Source organism: Sphaeramia orbicularis, chromosome 18, assembly GCF_902148855.1.
Source record: "Sphaeramia orbicularis chromosome 18, fSphaOr1.1, whole genome shotgun sequence".
NCBI lineage: Eukaryota > Metazoa > Chordata > Actinopteri > Kurtiformes > Apogonidae > Sphaeramia > Sphaeramia orbicularis.
The window spans coordinates 36,004,716-36,027,296 of NC_043974.1; the positions used below are offsets into that span (position 1 = coordinate 36,004,716).

The window sequence follows — 22,581 nt, forward strand, 5'->3', positions numbered from 1 at the left end:
TTTTCTAAAAACAAAAGTTTCTGTAGTTATAAGCTCATAATTCATGCTTTACAGTACTTTTTCCTCTGGAAGGATTTTTTAAAAAAAAACTGTTATTCTTGCATTAATGGATCTATCAGTGATGTATTTTACATTTAAAACTCCTTTGCTTCCTTCATATTTAATTTTTTTATTCATTCATTCATTCCTGTGTCTCCCCCCTAAGATCTGATCTCAACACTTCCGTTATTCCCACGACTGATCACTACCTCCTTACAGATCAATCTTGACTGATGATCCCTGCTTTCTACAGCGCGAAACGAAAACCCACAACCTTTTGTTTTGCGGGCTAACTCTGATTTGGTATCTCTCTTAATAAAATAACGTCACCTCAGCAACCTTGTCTTTTAGGCACAGAGTTTGATGGATTACTCTGCTGCAGGTTCAATTTAAAAGTATGTAGCGCTGGTGTACCAAGGTATGTAATCATAAGTTGTAAACGATGGAAAAACAGAAGATCACCCCCCACTCCAAAAAAAAAAAAAAATTATTACAAATTGAGAAATCGCTCTGTTCCTGATGCGTTACAGATCACATTTTTCAACCCATTTAATTACCAAACATGGAAGTACCAGCTTGTTGTGGTAATAGATTCTCTCAAATTTGCATTGATGTTGTAATGTGGTTTATCCAGGAGCACCACTTCTCAAAAATGGTACAAAAAACAAAACAAAACACTGTTGTGCTTCTGCCCAGAGTCATTTCCAGAGATGCTCACAAGCTAATAGCCACTTACAATATGTGATTGGTTCCACAGAGTGAATACGTACCTGACAGAGGGCTAATGCAGGTTGCTGTGCTTCTGTTTGTAGATTACCCAGGAGCAGTTCATCCTCGCCTCCCAGTCCTTGCACCTGCAGCGACCGGGCTGCGACGCCGTCTACCCAGTGGGTCTGTACGGCTGGAGGAAGCGATGCCTCTACTTCTTCCTCCTGCTGCTGCTGGTCACCATGATTGTCAACCTGGCCCTCACTGTCTGGATAATAAAGGTTATGAATTTCTCAGTGGTGAGTACAGCATGATGTTATGTATTTATAGGCCGTTTAACCCTTGAAGGTGTGGGAGACTTTGGTGACCAATTTTTCATCTAATCTGTAAAACCTCAGTCATAGCCTAACCTCCGAAGACCCAGCTATGGGTTTTCTTTCCACATTTGTGGACAAGAGTTTCACAACTTTATACAAAAAAAAAAAAAAAGAAAAATTTCCACCACAAAGGACATTCCATGAAAATTTTAAAAACTGCATCTGAAAAAACTGTTGCATCATGATGTTTCCAATATAGGTACTTATTTAATAAAAAACAAAAAAAGCTTGTACTTTGCTGACATTTCCTGGGTCTCAGGAGGTTAAGTATCATGAATCTGTAAGTCTTTCTGTGATTACTCACCTGAATCTCTTGCATTACGGTGAACATTTTCCAAGTGCCATCCACCATAAACAAACCATGTGTTTACAAACAGCCGGGAGGTAACTTGGGCATCTTCAGAATTTTGTGGCGACATGCATTGTGGGAAGCGGAGGTTCGTGCAGCCGCCTAGCAGCAGCAGCAGCGCAGCCATATGATATTATATTGCTGCAAAAAACATGATGCGGAAACAGCTGAAATGCAGAAACGGCTGGAGGAATATGCATAAAGGGAAGGGAGCTCCTGCCGTTTCCACGTCGTGTCTGTAGCAGCTGCCGATGCCAGGTGGCTGCGCGAACCTCCGCTACCCACAATGCACGTCGCGACAAAATGCTGACGATACCCCAGTTCCCTCCTGGCTCTGTTTGTGAACACATGGTTTGTTTACGGTGGATGGCACTAAGAAATTGTTCACTGTGATGCAAGAGATTCAGGTGAGTAATCACAGACAGACTTACAGATTCGTGATACTGAGGATATGACTGAGGTTTTACAGATTTGATGAAAAATTGGTCACGAAAGTCTCCTGCAGCTTTCAGCCTAAGTGTCTTCATGTTTACTTTGCAATAAAAGTGTCAGAAAATGTCTTTTTTGCCAGTTCTTTTGCACCTTTGTTTCCAGGAAGAGCTTTACTTTCAATATCTGGCCATTAATTATCATTATTATAAAGCTGAAGTTTTTATATATTTACATTTTATTATCAGAAACAACTGTAAATGTCCATAACAAAACTTTTTGAGACTGCAGACATAATTTTCACCTATTTACTACTACCTGTTCCCTGTGTTTCCACATTAGTCCTAGAATGTGGGACTGTTTCACTTTAGCCGGGCCATTTCACACAACACTTTCACATCCTCCACAAATGTTCGACTGAGTCCAAACATAAATACACCGACAGTAAAGTTCCATGAGGCAAAGCCACGACAATGGCATCTCCATTATGTCGCCCATCAACGCCTCCTTGTCACAAGAGTTTGTAACAGCAGGTAAAAACCTGAAATGGACCGTAGATTACATGCACCTCTATACCCCAAACTGGGAAAAGATATTAGAAAGTGACCACCCAGCCGTGGTGGTAATTTGTTTTTTTCCAAATGTAATCAGCTATTTCTCAGGATTTTAATGGGTGTTAAGTGGGCAGCAAGAAAACTGCATGAATTAAATAAACAAAGAAAATTAAGTCCACATTTTCTCCACTGGCATTGGAGGCACAGCATCCAACTTTTAGAAGAAACATTACACATCACTACTACTACTACTACTACCACCATCCATGTACACAAGTCCTACTACTACTACTACTACTACTACTACTACCACCACCATCACTGCCCATGGACACAAGTCCTACTGTTACTACTACTACTACTACCACCATCACCATCCATGGACACAAGTCCTACTATTACTACTACTACTACTACTACTACCACCATCACCATCCATGGACACAAGTCCTACTATTACTACTACTACTACTACTACTACCACCACCACCACACATGGACACAAGTCCTACTACTAGTACTACTACCACCACCACCGCCCAAGGACACAAGTCCTACTACTACTACTACTACTACTACCACCATCCATGGACACAAATCCTACTACTACTACTACTACCACCATCCATGGACACAAATCCTACTACTACTACTACTACTACTACTACTACTACTACTACTACCACCATCCATGGACACAAATCCTACTACTACTACTACTACTACTACTACTACCACCACCATCCATGGACACAAATCCTACTACTACTACTACTACTACTACTACCACCATCCATGGACACAAATCCTACTACTACTACTACTACTACTACCACCATCCATGGACACAAATCCTACTACTACTACTACTACTACTACTACTACTACCACCATCCATGGACACAAATCCTACTACTACTACTACTACTACTACTACCACCATCCATGGACACAAATCCTACTACTACTACTACTACTACCACCATCACCACCACTGCCTAAGGACACAAGTCCTACTGCTACTACTACTACTACTACCATCCATGGACACAAGTCCTACTACTACTATTACTACTACTACAACAACCACCACCGCCCAAGGACACAAGTCCTACTGCTACTACTAATCCTACTACTACTACTACTACTACTACCATCACCAACGCACAAGGACACAAGTCCTACTACTCCTACTTCTACTACTACTCCTACTACTACTACCACCACTGCCCATGGAAACAAGTCCTACTATTACTACTACTACTACTACCACCACCACCATCATCACCGCCCATAGATATAAGTCCTACAACTACTACCTCTTCTACTACAACTACTACCTCTTCTACTACTACTACTACTACTGGACACAAGTCCTACTATTACTACTACTATACTATTACTACTACCAACACCACTCATGGACACAAGTCCTACTACTACTACTACTACTACTACTACTACTACTACTACTACCAACATCAGTCATGGACACAAATCCTACTACTACTCCTCCTACTACTACTACTACTACTACTACTCCTACTACGACTACTACTACTACTACTACTCCTACTACGACTACTACTACTACTTCTACTCCTACTACGAAGTTCCATGTGGCATTTCGAAGGATTTTAATGGGTGTTAAGTGGGCAGCAGGAACCTGCATAAATTAAATAAAGGTAAACAAAGAATATTACATCTAGATTTTCTCCACTGGCATTGTAGGCACAGCATCCAACTTTTAGAAGAAACATGACAAGACATGAAAATATCGAACATATGCAGATAAATAAACACTAAATGTAGACTAGACTTTAGTGAGGACCATCTCTGTCTGAGCCGCTGTAGAGTTGAGAATCTAACAGTTGTTTTGTGTGAGTTTGTCAGAAAACATTTTGTGTATATAGGTCAAGTTTACCCTGATCTTCTGCTTCGTTCTTTCTTCCAACTAATCGTTTAACCCTAATATAAACCTCTTGCATCTGATGTCTCGTCTGGATCTGATAAAGAATTGGAAGACTCTTGGATGTGTTCATCTCTGAGCCAAAGCCAAACAGGCAGATGTCGTGAGTCTCTGACATTTTCAGGGACAATACAGACAATTTCCCAGTTTGTCAACACAGTCCTGATGGCAGCTTCCCCCCTCGGTAACGGATGCGTCCCCTGACTATTGCTATCGCTCCTCTGCTCCTTCGCCTCCCATCAATCTATGTCAGGAGTAAAAGACCTTATCAGTGCTGTTGGTGTTGTTCCAGAAAATGTACTTCGCTGCTCCTCGTCTCATTGGACTCAACCCAGACAGGAAATGTAGTGAGATGTGAGCATTTCCTGTACTGTACAAATGAAATCAGATGAAGTTAGGCTTTTTACTTGTGTACTTTTGCACAGTTTACTCTACATATACTGTATAATCATTTTTATCCTGATCTCAGGTCTGTGTAAATTCAGATATTTTGGTCAGATTTATTAAATCAGTCAAATTAGCATGAAGCTGCAATGCAAAAAACACACAAGATCAGTAATTATGGTGCAGGCTCTCTACTAAAAACACAAAATTTGTTGCAAAAACATGGAATTTAAAAGTTCAAATTCAAGTGGATCTTATTGTAGAATTGAACTGAAAGGTTTTTTTTTTAATGCAAATTTAAGTTTGTATATTTGAGATGGAAAAAAATACACATTTCAATGACCACTCCATGTTTTTTCCTTAATCCTTAAAGACCTAGAGCTATTTTTTTAGTGACTTCAAATGAATGTCTTTATAAGTGATTTCTAATTAGCACTATTTATTATCATATTATTCTCTGCATTTTGTGTTTTGAAGTGAAAAGCATGTGTTTAATATTTAATTACAGATCACGTGGATGTTCATTAAAGCTCAAAGCAAACTCAAAGGTTATTACCAGAGCCCTATAAAGAGAGTTACGACACGCTTTGATGTCGCCACTCCGGTGCTCACAAATGAACTGAGCGCTCCCATGTTATTTAATGGGAGAAACAGCAGTGAGCATGGTAAATCTAAAATAAAAACACACAAATGTTTCGTCACTGTCACTGTTACTGTATGTACTGTTGTGTGTGTTATATTTTTGAGTAGTGGAGCTGACCACCGAAATGACTGACTTCATTACTGTGAAGACTTACATTTTGGGGGGTAAGGTTCATGTTATTTTGGGTAGGTTACTTACGTGAGTGGTGCTAACTTTACAAGTTTGTTCATTCTGCAGTTGTACTGTACTCATAAGGAGATGGACAATTTACCATTTTTAAGTTTTACTACTATAGGACTGTGGTACAAGCAGGAAACAGTGGTAAGCTGTGAACACTGTGTGTCTGCCAAGCTCTGCTCTGATAGCGCACACAATAGACATTAACCAGTGGATAGCATAGCAGCTAACTTAGCATGTTAATGTTAGCACAGATGCTAAACTCATTAAAAACTCCACATTAGCAAACTCAAAACTCAACAGAATTCTTGTTGGATGAGTCGGATCTTATAAATGCCAAGTTACAGAAGTTTCTCCTCCTTTAACTCATGAATAATAACTTTAATTAACTTTTATTGGCTCTCCTCCTAACTAGCACATTGCCTCAGCTGACAAACTTAAACACCACCAGGTTCAACAAAACAACTAAAATAAAATCCACCGATAACATTTATACTAACGTTACCTTATCTTAAAAACTCCATAATTTGTGGTTAAAGTGCATAAATTTCAATAGCTGGCCAAGTCAAGCTAGCTAACATAGGGCTACAGCTAAAAATCCAACATAACAGTTGTTTAAGATATAAATTTAAACACATATATAACACATACCATAGAAAACAGAATTTACAACATAAATGTCCGTTAATGCAGGAAATACACTCGATAATTTGAAAGATAATATCTTATTAACTTAGCACTGGAATTGTTAGATCAGCTTCAATAGAAATGAATGGGAAATGAAATGAATGCATTACACTCAGTGTAGGAACTACCGGCCCCTCCAGAACCTGGAAGTAGGTGCATATGTCGTCCACCATTTTTTACAGCAGGAGTCTATGGAAGTGTCGCTACTCTGATATATATCGAAGACGCTGGTTATTACATGAAAACTGAAGAAAAAACAATAAAATATATAATTAACTCTACAAACAGTGTTGTTTGTCAGACTACATGAGTTAGTTTCTGAATATCCAAAGATATCTGATGCTGCTGGAAAGAGAAACTGCATTTTACGCAAATTATTCAAATGTACTGATAGAATTATCTAATTAACATTTTTTATTAGTAGATTCTTTGATTTAAAGTGATTTACACAGTGGTTTATTCATCTACAGCACTACATCTGAAAGGAAAACACTGAAAGTTTTACAGAAGAGAACTTTGTCTTATAATTGAAATATCTTTCATTTACTATTAATACATTTAACAGACAATTTTGTTCTGTTTGAACACTGGTGTGGTTCCTGTTGTGCATTAAAAAAATATTTTGGTTGTGTATTGATAGGAGGTCTTGTAACAATAAATGGTTTCAAAGTCTTCTGTGAAGCTTTTGTAGATACAGTATATATAGATTCACGTGTACTGTCCTCCCATATCACCTTAAGATCTGCTGCCAGCCCATGCATAATTATCCAGATCCATCACTGATTTGTGCCAAATCATATATTCACACATTAAAAACAAAAAAAAAAAAAATCACAGGTTTATGCACATGGCACAGGAAAAGAACACAGAGTACAGAGAACATAAGGGACATCAATATGGGTAAGGTAAATACAGCAGAAACCCATTCCACTGATATGTTTCCATGTTGTTAATATTTAAGCTTTATTTCTTAATGTTTAAAGGATCGGTCTTTGGTCCTGAGTGGAAGTTGGAGAAACCAGGCGGTTATTTGTGGTTTTAAATTATTTGTAAAAGATGTAACGAGTCAAAAATAGTGTGAAAGACACAAAAATATTGGATAAGATACAAGACAGAAACGTCAAGATACAACAAGACAAATGGCATCACAAGATATGTAGATATGCGAAAGAAGCAACTTGATGATAATAGGGTTTATTTATATAGAACTTTTTGCCAAAAGATTTCACAAATTACTGTACTAAAGTCAGAAGTAAAATACATAGGCATTAAAAACACAGCTAAATACACAGACACAGGCATGAAAATATAAAACCAAATAGTCATAAAATCCACCCTTAACTAAAAGCCTGTCTAAAGAAGAAGGTGGTTCAGTTGCTTTTTAACTTAGTAAAAATTATTTTTAAACTAGTTACTTTTTAAAAATGATGGTAAAGAAGCAATTTAAAAAACATATCAAAGTTTTGTTCAAAATTGAAAATGAAGTTTCAGTTCTTTAAAGTGTCAAGACAAAAACGATAGAAAAAGATGCAAGCAACCAAAAATATTGTATAAGATACAAGATGGAAATTTCAAAAGATGCAAAAAGACACAAAACTGTGCCACAAGATACAAAATAAAACAAACATTAAGATGACATTAACCTGTTGAGACGCCCCTTCAGGCTACTAAATGACACAGTACATTTGATAATGAATCTGACACTTCTACATCAATCACACAGATGTTACCTTTCCACTGAATCCAAATTTATTGAGAAATTCATTGTTAGAATGTTATTTTCAGATGGTAGGCAACTTGTCAAAAATGGGGTGTATGACTGGATGAAAATGTTACAAAAGATGCAACAAGACATGATGTAAAAGCCCCAACAAGATAAAAAAAAAACCCAGCGTGGAAGATATAACTAGCCAAAAATAGACAGTTATTTCTGATTTTACAGTCATTATGGTCAGAACATGACACTTTCTAATCGGTAGAACACTGCACAAATCTAAGACGTAGAATATTCAACAATTACAATGACAGAACAAGTATTTTAACTGAGAATGTGAACAAAATACACCCTAAACATAGAGGAAAAATGTATATCATAACAAATATACTCATTTTATCACCAAACCCTGTTTTTAGGTTGCTATTATGTTTTTGTTTTGTTTTTTTGTTGTCATTTTTTTTTTTTTTTTTTTTTTAAACAGTATCATGGAGTGCTGAATATTGGGCTCTGTCCATGGTGCTGAACTGTGAAAAACAGGACTGTAATCTTTAAGTGAAAGCAATAGTTTAGCTACTACTGCTCTTAAGATACTGAGGTTTTTAACACTAAAAAGGGCCTGTGCTGAAGATAAACATTATAAAGTTATTCTAATGTTTCTGATTATGCATTAATAAAAACATGATTATGACTATTATATTCCATTTCTACAATTAGCATCCAATTTCCTGCATTGTGAATTTTAATGCTTGATTGCTTTGTTGAATGCTTCAATTGATATGTTTCTGCTCAAGTTACTGATATTCAAGACATAACAGTAAATTTAGAATTTGGTGTTGGTTTATAAACAAATTTACTGTCAATCACACCCGAGTTACAGTATCACAAACAGTTGGAATATTATGGCTGCATGATTTCAGTTAATTATCTTCATTTTTTTCAAGTTTAAAGGCTCATGTTTTATTCCTGAGTGAAAGTTGGAAAAAAAAAAACGTCTTTTATTGTGGTTTTGCATTATTTGCAAAAGATTAAAAAAAAAAAAAAAAAAAAAAAAAAAAAAAAAGCTACAATAAGATTATAAGATGCGAAAAAGATGCAACAAGATGCAAATTACAAACCAGATGCAAATGATGTATATGGTGCAACAACATGAAAATATTGTAAAAGATCCAACATGACAGCAACAATGTAGGAGATGAAACAAAGCAAAAATGATGCATGAAGTGCAATAGGACGCAATGTAAAAGATGCAACATGAGGAAAATGACGTGATCGATGCAACAGAACAAAACTACTAGCAATTCACATTAAGCAATAAAATAAAATACTAGTTAAATACCTAGTATAACTGTCAGTCTAGGTTTACATTTTATGATATTCTTAGTTTAGTTTTATTTTGAGCACATAAAATAATCAGATAAAGAACAATACGACATGGACAATCAAAATTTTCGGCACTCAAAAAGGAGTGGGAAGAAGTATAACTTATAGACTTCACCCCCTTTTACAAACTAATAACTAAATTGATTCTGCTTCCTTTGCTTTTTTTTCTTTACATTTTTGCAACATAAAACATCCAAGCAAACCATTAACCAAACACTTTTTTCGTCAACTTACACACAATTAGATTTGCGTAATCAACCTTTTTTAATATAAACTATAATATTTATCTGCATTTTAATTATTTACTACAAACAAAGTTCTAATAGTTTTGGATTTTTCATTATAGTTTTGTTTTATTTAGTTTTGACTTTTTTCTCTCTAACTGAATTAGTTTTAATTAGTTTTTAGAGCAGGTTTGCTAGTTTTTTTTTAGTTTTCATTTGTTCCTAAATGCTTAGTTTTAGTTCAGTTTTAGTTTTGTCGTATCTTTTATCTTCTTTGCCGTCGTATTCAAATAAATCCCAGACAGGACTCTGCTGTTTTCTCCCAACTTTAATCTCCATGTTCCCAGGTAGAGTTCGGACAAGAAGATGACTCTAAATGACAAGTGACGAGAAGTGACAGACCGTGAAGCACTGTATGGTGCCGCTAGCTAAAATTGCTACAGCGAAATAAATCAATTTTGTATCAATCTGACATTGACAAAGACGAAAACAAAGAGCATTTTATCCATAATTTTTATGTTTTAGTTAGTTTTGCGAGCACACAATACAGTTTCAGTTTTTTTTCTTTTATAGTTTTTATTTATTTCAGTGAACGAAAATGTTTTCTCAATTCTAGTTTTCGTCATTTTGTTAGTTTTCGTTAACAATAATAACCTTGACTACAAATACAGTTGTAAATAAATGTGATACTATCACGATAGTCTGTGTCCTATTCATTGATGTCATCGCTACGTATAATACTATGAATATCAAATGTCGTCTTGCTCAAAAACAGCTCAAACATCTTCCATTTGTGGATATAAGACATTCTGCATGAAGTGGGTTCAGTCCTTAACCCATAAAGACCCAAACATCCACCGCCGACCAAAAAGCATCTACTAATGTAAACGGTTTCATCTGTTGCACCACTTTTGCACAAAATGTACTGTCAGTAGTACAACGTAAACTGCCCCTCCCAATAAGAGTGTCCAACATACAACACTTAAAACTCACTTAAAACAGTGGCTTCTAGAAAACCAGAGATGCACTCATTTTTAATTAACATACATTTTATCACCCGTACACTTTCTTTGTTTAGTCGTACGCAAGTATAGAGATGAATGTATAGGCTAATGCCCCTGTGATCATACTATGTCTATTTGTTTTTTATTTGTTCGTATTTTTAATTTTTTCTAATTTATAGTGAATGAGTGATGTATTAATGTTGGCTGTTTTGTTTTTTTTCTGTCACCTGCCTATGAACCTGCAGATGAAAAGTAGTTATTTTTACTAATTCTGGCATATTTTTTATACAGCAATGTTCATAAATGTGCATGGTCCCTATTAAATAAACCAATAAAATACTAAATACTAATCCTGTCAATCCATGTAAATAATTGGTGTAAAATACAGTTTGTCGTCTTTTCATGGTCATCAGATATGACCCATTCGGACATTCAGAGGCTCTGTAGTTACCATGGCAACACCGTCATCTTCTTCAACGTTAACTCACCAGTAAAACCCATGGAGTTGGATCAATGACAGTGGATGGAGACACTTTTTTGTGTTCAGTTATTGATATCTTTGCTGAAAAAGCCACTTTTTCTTGAGTTTTGTCTGTTTTTCATATAAGAAAACTCAACTTTAATCTGAGCTTTAAAGAACATCTACAAGATCAGGAAATTAAATATAGGAAAATACATGATTTACACTGAAAAATGCAAAACAAGGAAGATAAGAGTACAATCAATGGTGATAAATCACTTAAATATAGAGGTATTTATTTGGGAACTACCACAAAAGTAAAACTGGGTCTTTATAGGTTAAGATTTAAGGGGGTCATATTTTGCTAAACCCACATTTATTAGTCTTTGGTTCATTTATTTGTATATTTGGACCCTAATAGTTCATAAAGTTTGAATTTGAACTTCTACAACATTTATTCACCAGTAAAACCTATGGAGTTGGATCAATGACAGTGGATGGAGACACTTGTTTTATGTTCAGTTAATGATAGATTTTGCTGTTTCTGATATAATAACCCTCAGATATAATCTCAGCTTTTATGAACATCCACATGATTAGCGAATTAATATGAGAAAATACATGATTTACACTGAAAAAATAAAATAATAATAATAATAATACATCTGTTTTATATAGCGATTTTTTAAGCACTCAAAGACACTTTACAATAAACAGCCAAGGGACAAACACACAACAAACGGGTAAAAACAGATACAGCGTTAATACAAAAGGACAAACAAAGAACAAATACTCAAGCAAAAAGGTAGAGACGGATATGGAAAAGAAAACACATGAGAGAAGGTGGATGAGGGTGGATGAGGTGGAACAGGCGGTTAGTTTTTGTATGATGATCTGAAGAGGTGAGATTTGGTGAAAATGCAAAGCACAGAGGATAATATTGTAATAAATGGCGATAAATTGCTGTTGAAAGGTTAAATAGAGCAAAAAAAATTCATTTAGGAACTGTCAGAAAAGTAGCGCTGGGTCTTTATGGGTTAATCTGTTTCTATATTAGCTGCTTTCCCCTCTACCATATGTGGAACATAATCCTTTATAATGGATCAAACTGTAAAACAAAGTCACTTTCAGAGTTCAGAGTCATGAAGCGTATCCACATCTTTCACTAGTTTATGCCTGTTCACCGACAACTATAACCTTGGTTGTCCTTTTTTTTTTGTTTTTTTTGTTTTTTGCTCAGACTCTTTTAAACCTTCAGAATCTGCCCGGTGTCATTTTCCACCTCAGAAACACTGCCTGTGTCAGTCCATTTGTCTTTTTTTTTTTTTTTTAAACTGACGTTGAGGGGTTTATCCAAGCCTTCAGCGTGTCATGAGTGGACTGTTACAACCCCCGTCCACCCCCCCCATCCCCCACCCGACTGCAGCGAGTACTGAACTGTACTGCCTGACGCCCACATCGCCATCACCTAGACTTCAGCTGACATTCACAGATACCGTGGCCCCGCCCACCTCCTCCGCGCTCTTACAAAGTCCTGTCACTGACGCATGTAAACCAGTGGCCTGATGAAAGACACGAAGCCACAAAGGACAGATCTGTTGAAAGAATTTTACACTAGCTCATCACTATTATTAAGTTCACAGTCGGGTGCCATTCTCCGAGAACTAGGAGTGCTTCGGGAACTTGAAATGTCAGAGTTTAAAATATATGAGGGGGAAAAAGGTGAGTCAGACCGGTGACAACTACAGTTTCAAACTGAAGCCGATGCAGAAGTTTCTTCCAGTGCATCAGGACTGAGGAACTCTGGACACAGACTCCGATTCTAGACTGGATTTAATCAGTGGACTGAGGCGGAGCTGCTGTTCTATTGGGATTTAGCCATGACCGTTCCTCCTCTTCCTTTGCTATTTATTCAGTCATACATCCCATCATGCACTGAGGTTTTAACCCATAAAGACCCAAACAACCACCGGCAACCGACACCATCTACTGATCTAAACCGTTTAATACCAGCTGATCCATTAATCCTATCAATCCATGTAAATAACTGGTGTAAAATACAGTTTGTCATCTTTTCATGGTCATCAGATATGACCCATTTGGATGTTCAGAGGCTCTGTCGTTACCATGGAAACACCATCACCTTCTACAACATTGATTCACCAGTAGACTCTATTGTCTCTGGGCAGTTAAACCTGGTGTTTTATTTTATCACAAACCACATAAAACCTTTAGGAAAACTGCACGGATCTATTCAAACCCACAGTACAAGGTGAATTTTGAGAGAAATTATGCTAATGCTTTAACCTTTAACATGATTGTTTGTTATTCTTTTTGCCTCTTCATATAATATGAATCAACTTTGAGGCGGAAAGTTTAACCCATGAAAACCCAAACCTCTGATCTAAACCGTTTAATACCAGTTGATCCATTAATCCTATCAATCCATGTAAATAATTGGTGTAAAATACAGTTTGTCATCTTTTCATGGTCATCAGATATGACCCATTTGGATGTTCAGAGGCTCTGTAGTTACCATGGAAACACCATCACCTTCTACAACACTGATTCACCAGTAAAACCCATGGAGTTGGATCAATGACAGTGGATGGAGATGCTTGTTTTTTCATTCCGTTATTGATATATTTAATGAAAAATTCACTTTTTCTTCTGCTTCCTCTGCTTTGATAACATTGAATATAATAATAACATTGAATTTACTCAGTTTTCATGAATACCTAACTAAAATATAGGAAATTAAATAGCAGAAAATATATGATTTACAGTGAAAAATGCTAAATTCTTTGGCAAGATAAGCTAAGCTAAGAAGAAAGCTAGCACAAGATAAGCATAAATAAAGTAAAGGTAAACTAAGACACAAGTCAAGTCACACACTAAGATACACAAGCTAAGATATTTAGTCACACGCTACGACATGAGCTAAGATATGAGCTAAGATACAAACTAAGATATTTAGTTACAAGCTAAGATATTTAGTCTCATGCTAAGAAATGAGCTAAGATATGTAGTTAGAAGCTAAGATATGAGCTAAGATTTTTAGTCACACGCTAAGACACGAGCTAAGACACGAGCTAAGATATGAGCTAAGATATTTAGTTACAAGCTAAGATATGAGCTAAGATATTTAGGTACAAGCTAAGATATGAGCTAAGATATTTAGTCACACGCTAAGACACCAGCTAAGATACGAGCTAAGATATTTAGTTACAAGCTAAGATATGAGCTAAGATATTTAGTCACATGCTAAGATACGAGCTAAGATATGAGCTAAGATATTTAGTTACAAGCTAAGATATGAGCTAAGATATGAGCTAAGACATTTAGTTACAAGCTAAGATATGAGCTAAGATATTTAGTCACACGCTAAGACACCAGCTAAGATACGAGCTAAGATATGAGCTAAGATATTTAGTTACAAGCTAAGATATGAGCTAAGATATTTAGTCACATGCTAAGATACGAGCTAAGATATAAGCTAAGATATTTAGTTACAAGCTAAGATATGAGCTAAGATATTTAGTTACAAGCTAAGATATGAGCTAAGATATTTAGTCACACGCTAAGACACCAGCTAAAATATGAGCTAAGATACTTAGTTACAAGCTATGATATGAGCTAAGATACGAGCTAAGATATTTAGTCACACGCCAAGATACGAGCTAAGATATTTAGTTACAAGCTAAGATACGAGTTAAGATAGAGCTAAGACACGAGCTAAGATATTTAGTCACACGCCAAGATATGAGCTAAGATATTTAGTTACAAACTAAAATACGAGTTAAGATAGAGCTAAGATACGAGCTAAGATATTTAGTCACACGCTAAGACACCAGCTAAGATACGAGCTAAGATACTTAGTTACAAGCTATGATATGAGCTAAGATACGAGCTAAGATATTTAGTTCAAGCTAAGATATGACCTAAGATATTTAGTCACATGCTAAGATACGAGCTAAGATATGAGCTAAGATATTTAGTTACAAGCTAAGATATGAGCTAAGATATTTAGTCATACGCTAAGACACCAGCTAAAATACGAGCTAAGATATTTAGTCACACGCCAAGATACGAGCTAAGATATTTAGTTACAAGCTAAGATACGAGTTAAGATAGAGCTAAGATATGAGTTAAGATATTACTCACATACTCAGATACAAGCTAAGATAGGTTTTATTTGTCCCATGCATGGTTATACATAGTACAGTGGTGATTGCGCACATAAAATACAAGAAAAAAAAAAAAAATTATAAATGTATATCTAAAAAAAAAAAAAAAAAAAAAAGTAAAAACTTGCAGTTTTGCAGCTGTGTCCGTAGGCTACTGCATTTTATGGTTCATTAGCTTTGTTTATGCATTACGAGAAGGCATTAATGTCAGAGAGATACATGTGTTAACATTGTGAAAGCAGCAGCGTTATTATATTATTTGATGGTGTTTAGTTGTTTACAGTAGTTTATCGTGTGCGTAGTTCGCTTAACGTCAGCTCTTCATGCACGTTTCCAGCTCCATAAAAACACTACAGCAGTCGCCAAAATGAATCCAAGGTTTGATGTCACAGTTACTATGACTCCTACCTTCATCCAGCCTGTGGAGTTGAGCCACGAACTGGACTTAAGATGTAAAGAAAATAAAGTCTAGTGAGTCTTAATTGGCTCCACTTTGACTTCATTATGAGTAATGAGAAAGTGAAGTGTTCTTGGTTTTCCTGCAGCAAATTTAGTATAAATAAAATAAATAAAAAGCAAAGCTAATCTGCATGCTTTAAATATCTTCTTTGTTATAATATTTTCACCCTGTGCACCCACACTCCACCTACAGAAGGGATTTTAACGTACAGATTTCAGAGTGTGCATTTTCCTTTTGTCACCTCCATGAGTCCTCTTCCACACTCAGCTGCCACATTATCTGTGCTTTTCCTCACTCTGCCTCCCACTGCATGCAGGCTGTCACCCTGACATCGCCGAGTGTCTGTGGCATTGTCACCTCCATGTCATGTCCTACTTCTTTGCTGTCAGTCAGCGCTGCCTGTCCACCGGCCGTCTACCGTGGCAGCTCCAGCTCTGCCTAATGCACTTCAACCGTTCACATCTTCTGCTCTGGAGGGGGAGGGGGGGGGAAGCTCTGAATCCAATCAGAAGTTGTTTTGACGATCATTAGCCTCCTGTACTTGGACACTGAGCGCTTCCTTCCTCTGTGTTTGGCTTTTCAGGACGGAATGGGGAACCTTCAGCTGAACCAGGATGGGATTCGCCTGGAGGGGATTTCAGAGTTCCGTTCCCCTCTCTATGTGAACGAGATCCAGTCCAGAGGGGTAAGTTGAACCTGCTGCTCTTCATCATCATCATCAAAATCCTCTTGCATCATGACTGATATTCACTAGAACGAAATAGCTGCTATGTGTAAAGAACTGGCCAACTCTACAGACAGGCAAGTGTTGATGGTTTTTTTATTAGTGATAGTTAAGAAGACATTGTGGACAGAAAAACAACAAGACATAAACAAAGGGAAAATCAAACAAACAACAACAACATCATCAGTGGAGTGACAAACAACAAGTGTTCAGAAAACGCAAACCTCCACCAAGCACCCTGAACGGTGTGCATGTGTGGATCGACTGTTTCTTTTTAAATTGAACAGTTTCCAGGTTGTTCCATACAGCAGAAAAAGTAGAAGCTTGGTACCAGTCATGTGTATGTCCAATTATATTCAATTCCAATCAATATTTGTTGAGTTATAATGAAAAATGTGTGGTAAATGGGATTTTCAATGTTAAATGGAAATGTCCACAGAGTCCACATTCCACAGTGGATGTGGACAATTTTGTGCCAGATACAAGATATTGTGTATCAAATTGGAGGCTAATCGAATTCGTTTTGAATTTTTTATGAATTTTCGAAAATTGCTCAATGATGAGAGATAGGAAAATTTGACATTTTGTAACCTTGCTGTGACCTTGAGCTTTGGCCTACTTGGCCCAAAATTTAATGGGTTGGTCTCAGGGCCTACAGGGTGGGGAAGCAAAATGTACAATATTTTGAGGCAGGGATTGAAAAACAGTGTATGACCAATTAGTTTATTGAAAGTCATGAAAATTTATTTGCCACAAGAAAATGTACGTAATAGAAAATGTTTTTATTCTATGTGTCCTCCTTCTTTCTCAATAACTGCCTTCACACGCTTCCTGAAACTTGCACAAGTGTTCCTCAAATATTGGGGTGACAACTTCTCCCATTCTTCTTTAATAGTATCTTCCAGACTTTCTCGTAATAGTTTTGCTCATAGTCATTCTCTTCTTTCCATTATAAACAGTCTTTATGGACACTCCAACTATTTTTGAAATCTCCTTTGGTGTGACGAGTGCATTCAGCAAATCACAAACTCTTTGACGTTTGCTTTCCTGATTACTCATATGGGCAAAAGTTTCTGAAAAGGTATGGATAATAGTGTTAGGTATGATTATGACATCAATATATGTTTGGTTTCAAAACAATTGACGTAGTGCCTGCTGAGAAAAAACAACTAAATGTTCATTGTAAATTTTGCTTCCCCACCCTGTAGGCCTATCTCTGGGTACAATTTGGTAAAGATGGTTGTAATAGGCAAGACCCCCCCCCCCCTCATCACCACCAAAATTTTATAATTTCTTCCTTGTGCCAGCATAAAAAATTTCCTGAAAATCAGTGCATAACTTTTTGAGTTATCTTGCTAACTAACAAACAAACAAACATGCACGCACGCACAGGAGGCAGATCTGTCTTGGTGGAGGTCTGTGCTCTCCGACTGCTTTTCTTGTTTAAAAAGAAATAGTCGATGCACACCGTTCAGGGTGCTTGGTGGAGGTTTGCGTTCTCTGAACACTTGTTGTAGATGGAAACATTATCATAATTTCATTTTAGTTTTTTCACTGTTATTATTTTACTGCTCTGGCCCACTTGAGATCATATTGGGCTGAATGTGGCCCCTGAACTACAACGACTTTGACACCCCTGCTTTAGAGGGACAGTTTTAGCCCACGGGCCACATGTTTGACATCTGATCTATTCATTATCTTCCTTCTGGGACTGGACTTGATGATACTTGTACATTTGTACACATCGTCTGTATAGATTCTACTTCTTCTTGCTCCGTCCTCTGCTTCTCCCTCCTTCTCCTTATTTCTTTGCTACCTTCCAACAGTGCTATCAGGGCCTCCCATCGGCAGGAGATGGGTAATAGGTTGCCTCTGGGCTCCACTCAGGCCACATATAGCCCTACAGGAGATTATAGACGATTACAGAAAGGACCAGAGTTCCCCTGCTGGATTTCCAATCAAACCCACGCGATAAATCCCCCCCTTTTCCACTTTCCCCTCTTTGATGTTTAGTAGATTATCCAACATGGCTCCAGTGCCAAGTTGATCCAAATTTCCTTCTCCCACACGAATCGCAGACGCTCAGTTGGATCATCCCCTTTTTCAGTGATTAGCCATGGTGCGGGAAGCAATTTCAAGCACTGGAAGCCGGGGTTCCATGTAAATTTGATTTTTGAGGGATGTTGATGGAGGAAGTGGCTTCGATAGCGGCTACGATTAGCCACGCCAGATTGGGAAACAACTCGGAATTTTACCCGCTCGGTCTTTTGATGTTTTTATTCGCGGCTAAATTTTGATTTAAATATAACGGTGTCACGCTCCGCACTAAAACAAACACCTCACGGCCACGGCGCGGCACGAAGCCCACGGACAAAGCCAATACTTCATTCCCTCGACGCAATACCACCTGCAGACATTTTTACTGTCCTGTTTTACAGACAGGCTTTGCAGCGGCCGCCTTATCTACCGGCACCAGAGATATTTGCAGGACAAAAATCTGTGTGGGTCATTCGATATTTCTCACCTGAGGAAATATGTCAGGCATGGGGAGAGAGCAGGGATTATGGTTATCCAGTCAGTTTACAGCAGAGTGCACAGTGCAGTTCTTCAGTCAGATAACCGCCGCTGATCAATAAGCCATTACCGCAAACGGCAGTGAATACTTTACAGAAAGTTAAATACAGTACGAGTTTTTTTTTTTTTTTTTTAATGTGTGTGTGTGTTTGTGCTCGTTGAATCCAAGCTCCTACTGAGGCAAGTAACTGGGCTGAGAGTGGCTCTAGTTTAACTTCCCATGAATCAATCAACGCTTTGAATCCTCATCAATGGTTGGGGCTGTAATCTGTGAATACCAAGTGGAAATAGCTCCCTCAGTGTGTTTTTTTTTTTTTTCTCTCTCTGGCACCGACTCTGATCACTGGCAGCAAGTTACAGGCTGAGCAGCCGTTAAAGCAGCACTTTTAGTAACATGTTGGGAAATATAAGCTGTTAACCCTTTATGGCAGGGGGGCCCCCAACATCCCCCTGGGATGTTTTTGCCAAGTGCAAAAATTCCACAGTCTATAATTGAATTAAGCAAAAATTTTTTTGCTTGAATTAAGGAAAACATCTTGAATTAAACCATAAAAAAAAATCTTCAATTAAGTAAAAAAAAAATCTTCAGTTAAGCAAAAAAAATCTCAGATTTTGCAAAAATCTTGAATTAAGCCCAAAAAAAAATCTTCAAGTAAAAAAAAAAAAATCTTGTATTAAGCCAAAGAAAAACTTAATTAAGTTTTTTAAAAAAAAATCTTAAATTAAGCCAAAAAAAATATCTTCAATTAAGTAAAAAAAAATCTTGAATTAAACAAAAAATAAATAAAAATCTTCAATTAAGTAAAAAAAAATCTTGAATTAAGCAAAAAAAAAGTTGTTATGAGCTATGGATGGATCAAATTGGAGGCTAATTGGAGTCGTTTTGAATTTTTTATGAATTTTCGAAAATTGCTCCATGATGAGAGATAGGAAAATTGTAGATTTTGTGACCTTGCTGTGACCTTGAACTTTGGCCTACTTGGCCCAAAATGTAATGGGTTCATTCCAGGGCCTAGGCCTATCTGTGGGGACAATTTGGTAAAGATGGTTGGAATAGTTTTCCTGTAAAGTTGCTATCAAACAAACAAACAAACAAACATGCAAACAAACAAACAAACAAACACACAAAACAAAGTGATCACAATACCTCCTGGTGGAGGTAACAAGACAAAACATCTGGAATACTAATTAATAGACTTCAAGGGATACAACTTCATAGACACCAGACAAGACAGAATAGTTCATGGACATTAAGCAAAACAAGGACAGATGCAAACAGAGGGCTATTTACATGCGTGTGTGTGTGTGTGTGTGTGTGTGTGTGTGTGTGTGTGTGTGTCCACAGTATGTATGTTTATTTTGTGCGTGTTGGGCATATTCAGGTGAAGACAGAAGAGGGAATGAAAACAAAACTGACAGTCTAATAAGTAAAAGGATCACAGGATGTGAGTATACAAAAATGAAAAATCAGTAAAGGGTTTGAAATAATAGTATAGAAAGAAGATTAGGAGGAAAAAAGAAAGAAAGGAAAAAGAAAAAAACAGCAAAATCAATACCTTCAAAAATAATAATAGTGACAGGCTTTTTTTGTTTGTCTTTTGTTTCATGTTAGTGTTTTTTTTAACACTATACAGTGATTCAGAGAGATGTTATAGACATTTTGAAGCTGTAATAGTGAATACAAATGATTTTGTCAGTTTATAACAAATGATATAGTGCATTTTATACATCTTAATGGTGCCCAAAGCGCTTTACAATTCCTCACATTCACACATCAGTAGATGGCTGCTGCCATGCAAGGCACTGCCTCTACTGGGAGCAATGTAGGGTTCAGTGTCTTGCCCAAGGACACTTCGACATATGGACAGTCGGAGCCAGGATTCGAACCGCCAACCCTTCGGTCAAAGGACGGCCCACTCTACCAACTGAGCCATATAACAGTTGTTTTAGTCCATGTGTTTAGTTTGTAGCAAATGCTATTTGGATGTTTTATGGCAAGAGGAGGGAGACTGTTGTCATGGCAACTGATGAGGTTGAAATTTTGAATTTCAGAATATTTCAATGAGTGCCTTATAAAGGGTTAATGCTTTAAGACCTGAGGTGTCATTGGTGACACACCCTGTGCATATGCAGTTTGGATGTCTGTAACTATTTCACTGTTTGTGCAACTGGAACAATTGGAACTGTTTCTGAAACCTGAGACATTTTATTTGGTCATTATGGTAATTCCACTCACACCTGTACTAGAGGCTGGAGAAGAAGTGGTTTTAGCAGAATAATAACACACACTAAATTGTAAATGATTGCACTATAAAAATAAATAAATAAAAAATCAGTAATTTAACAGAATTTTTACGGTTTATTTTACAGATATTTCCTGTATTTTTAAGATACAGGAAAATATCAATGAAATGACAAAAATAGACTGTGATTTTACACATCAAATGTAAAATAACACGAAAAAACTAACTGTGAATAACCATAAAATTTCCATTTTTTAAAAGAAAATTTTTCTTTTTCCACCGAAAAATACAGTTAAAATACATTTGCAAATGTATCATAATTTCACAAATATTTATTTTCTATTCATGAGATTTAACTGTTTATTTAAAGTTTAATAATGTAAAAAATAAATAATAAAATGAGATAAAATTACAGACAATTAACCGTAAAGAAGTATTTGTTTTGTATGTTTAACAAGACTTGTTTGTTAATTGACAAGTATCTTGTGTAATTATGAGAGGTTTCACAACAAAAAATGTTGAATAAATGTTTTTTTGTGAATGTATAACATGTATAAGCGCCGATAAACTGTCCATATACAGTTTTTATCAGTGGATTGTACAACATAGTCTCATTGAAAATTATTTATATATATATTTATAAGTAATTTGATTGTTTTATTACATGTAAATATTCTTTATTAAACATTAAAAAGTCAAAAAAAAAAAAAAAAAAAAAAAAAGCAAAATCTCATGTAAAGTTAGGGCAAAAAACTGTATTTTAATTATGGAAAATTACTGTATTTTTATTAGATTGTTATTTTTCCATTATTTTACAGTGTTTTTTCGGCACCCCTGCTGCCGGAATATTATTGTTTTTTTATGAGTTTTTTTTTTTTTTTTTTTAAGTGTGCTAAAAATATGGAAAAAATGGGCAGAAGGACTCACAGCATATTTTCTAAACTTTTTACAGTCAAAATAAGACAAAAAGTCCAGACTGATCATTTTGGGCTATTGGTTTAAAGGGTTAACTTTGCACACACATCAGAAAACGTAGCTATTTGTTACCCTGTAGGACATTCTCTATTGGAATAGGTGTTTTTTTTCCCCCTCTAATTTCTAAAAATATCTCCAGTGACTGGCACCTGTCCTAATACTAGAAAATTTTCTTCATAAAAATACTAGAGCTGCAGCATTTAGTGGAAAGGTCAGGTTGAGATTATTGTGGATAATATAGAGCTGAAGAACTGTCCACTGGAGAAACATTCTATTACACGAAATGGCAAGAGACAGCATCTTTTTTTTTTTTTTTT

At 36.4% G+C, this 22,581-nt stretch overlaps 1 protein-coding gene across 1 annotated transcript in view; it reads left to right on the plus strand.

Moving 5' to 3' along the window:
- Positions 1–22,581, plus strand: part of LOC115438195 (zeta-sarcoglycan-like) — a 149,162-nt gene that overhangs the window by 67,766 nt on the left and 58,815 nt on the right. Inside the window, exons 2-3 of the mRNA XM_030161628.1 lie at positions 852–1,046; positions 16,332–16,433. Of these exons, the coding sequence (XP_030017488.1) occupies positions 852–1,046; positions 16,332–16,433 (297 nt within the window). The remainder of the gene's footprint in view (positions 1–851; positions 1,047–16,331; positions 16,434–22,581) is intronic.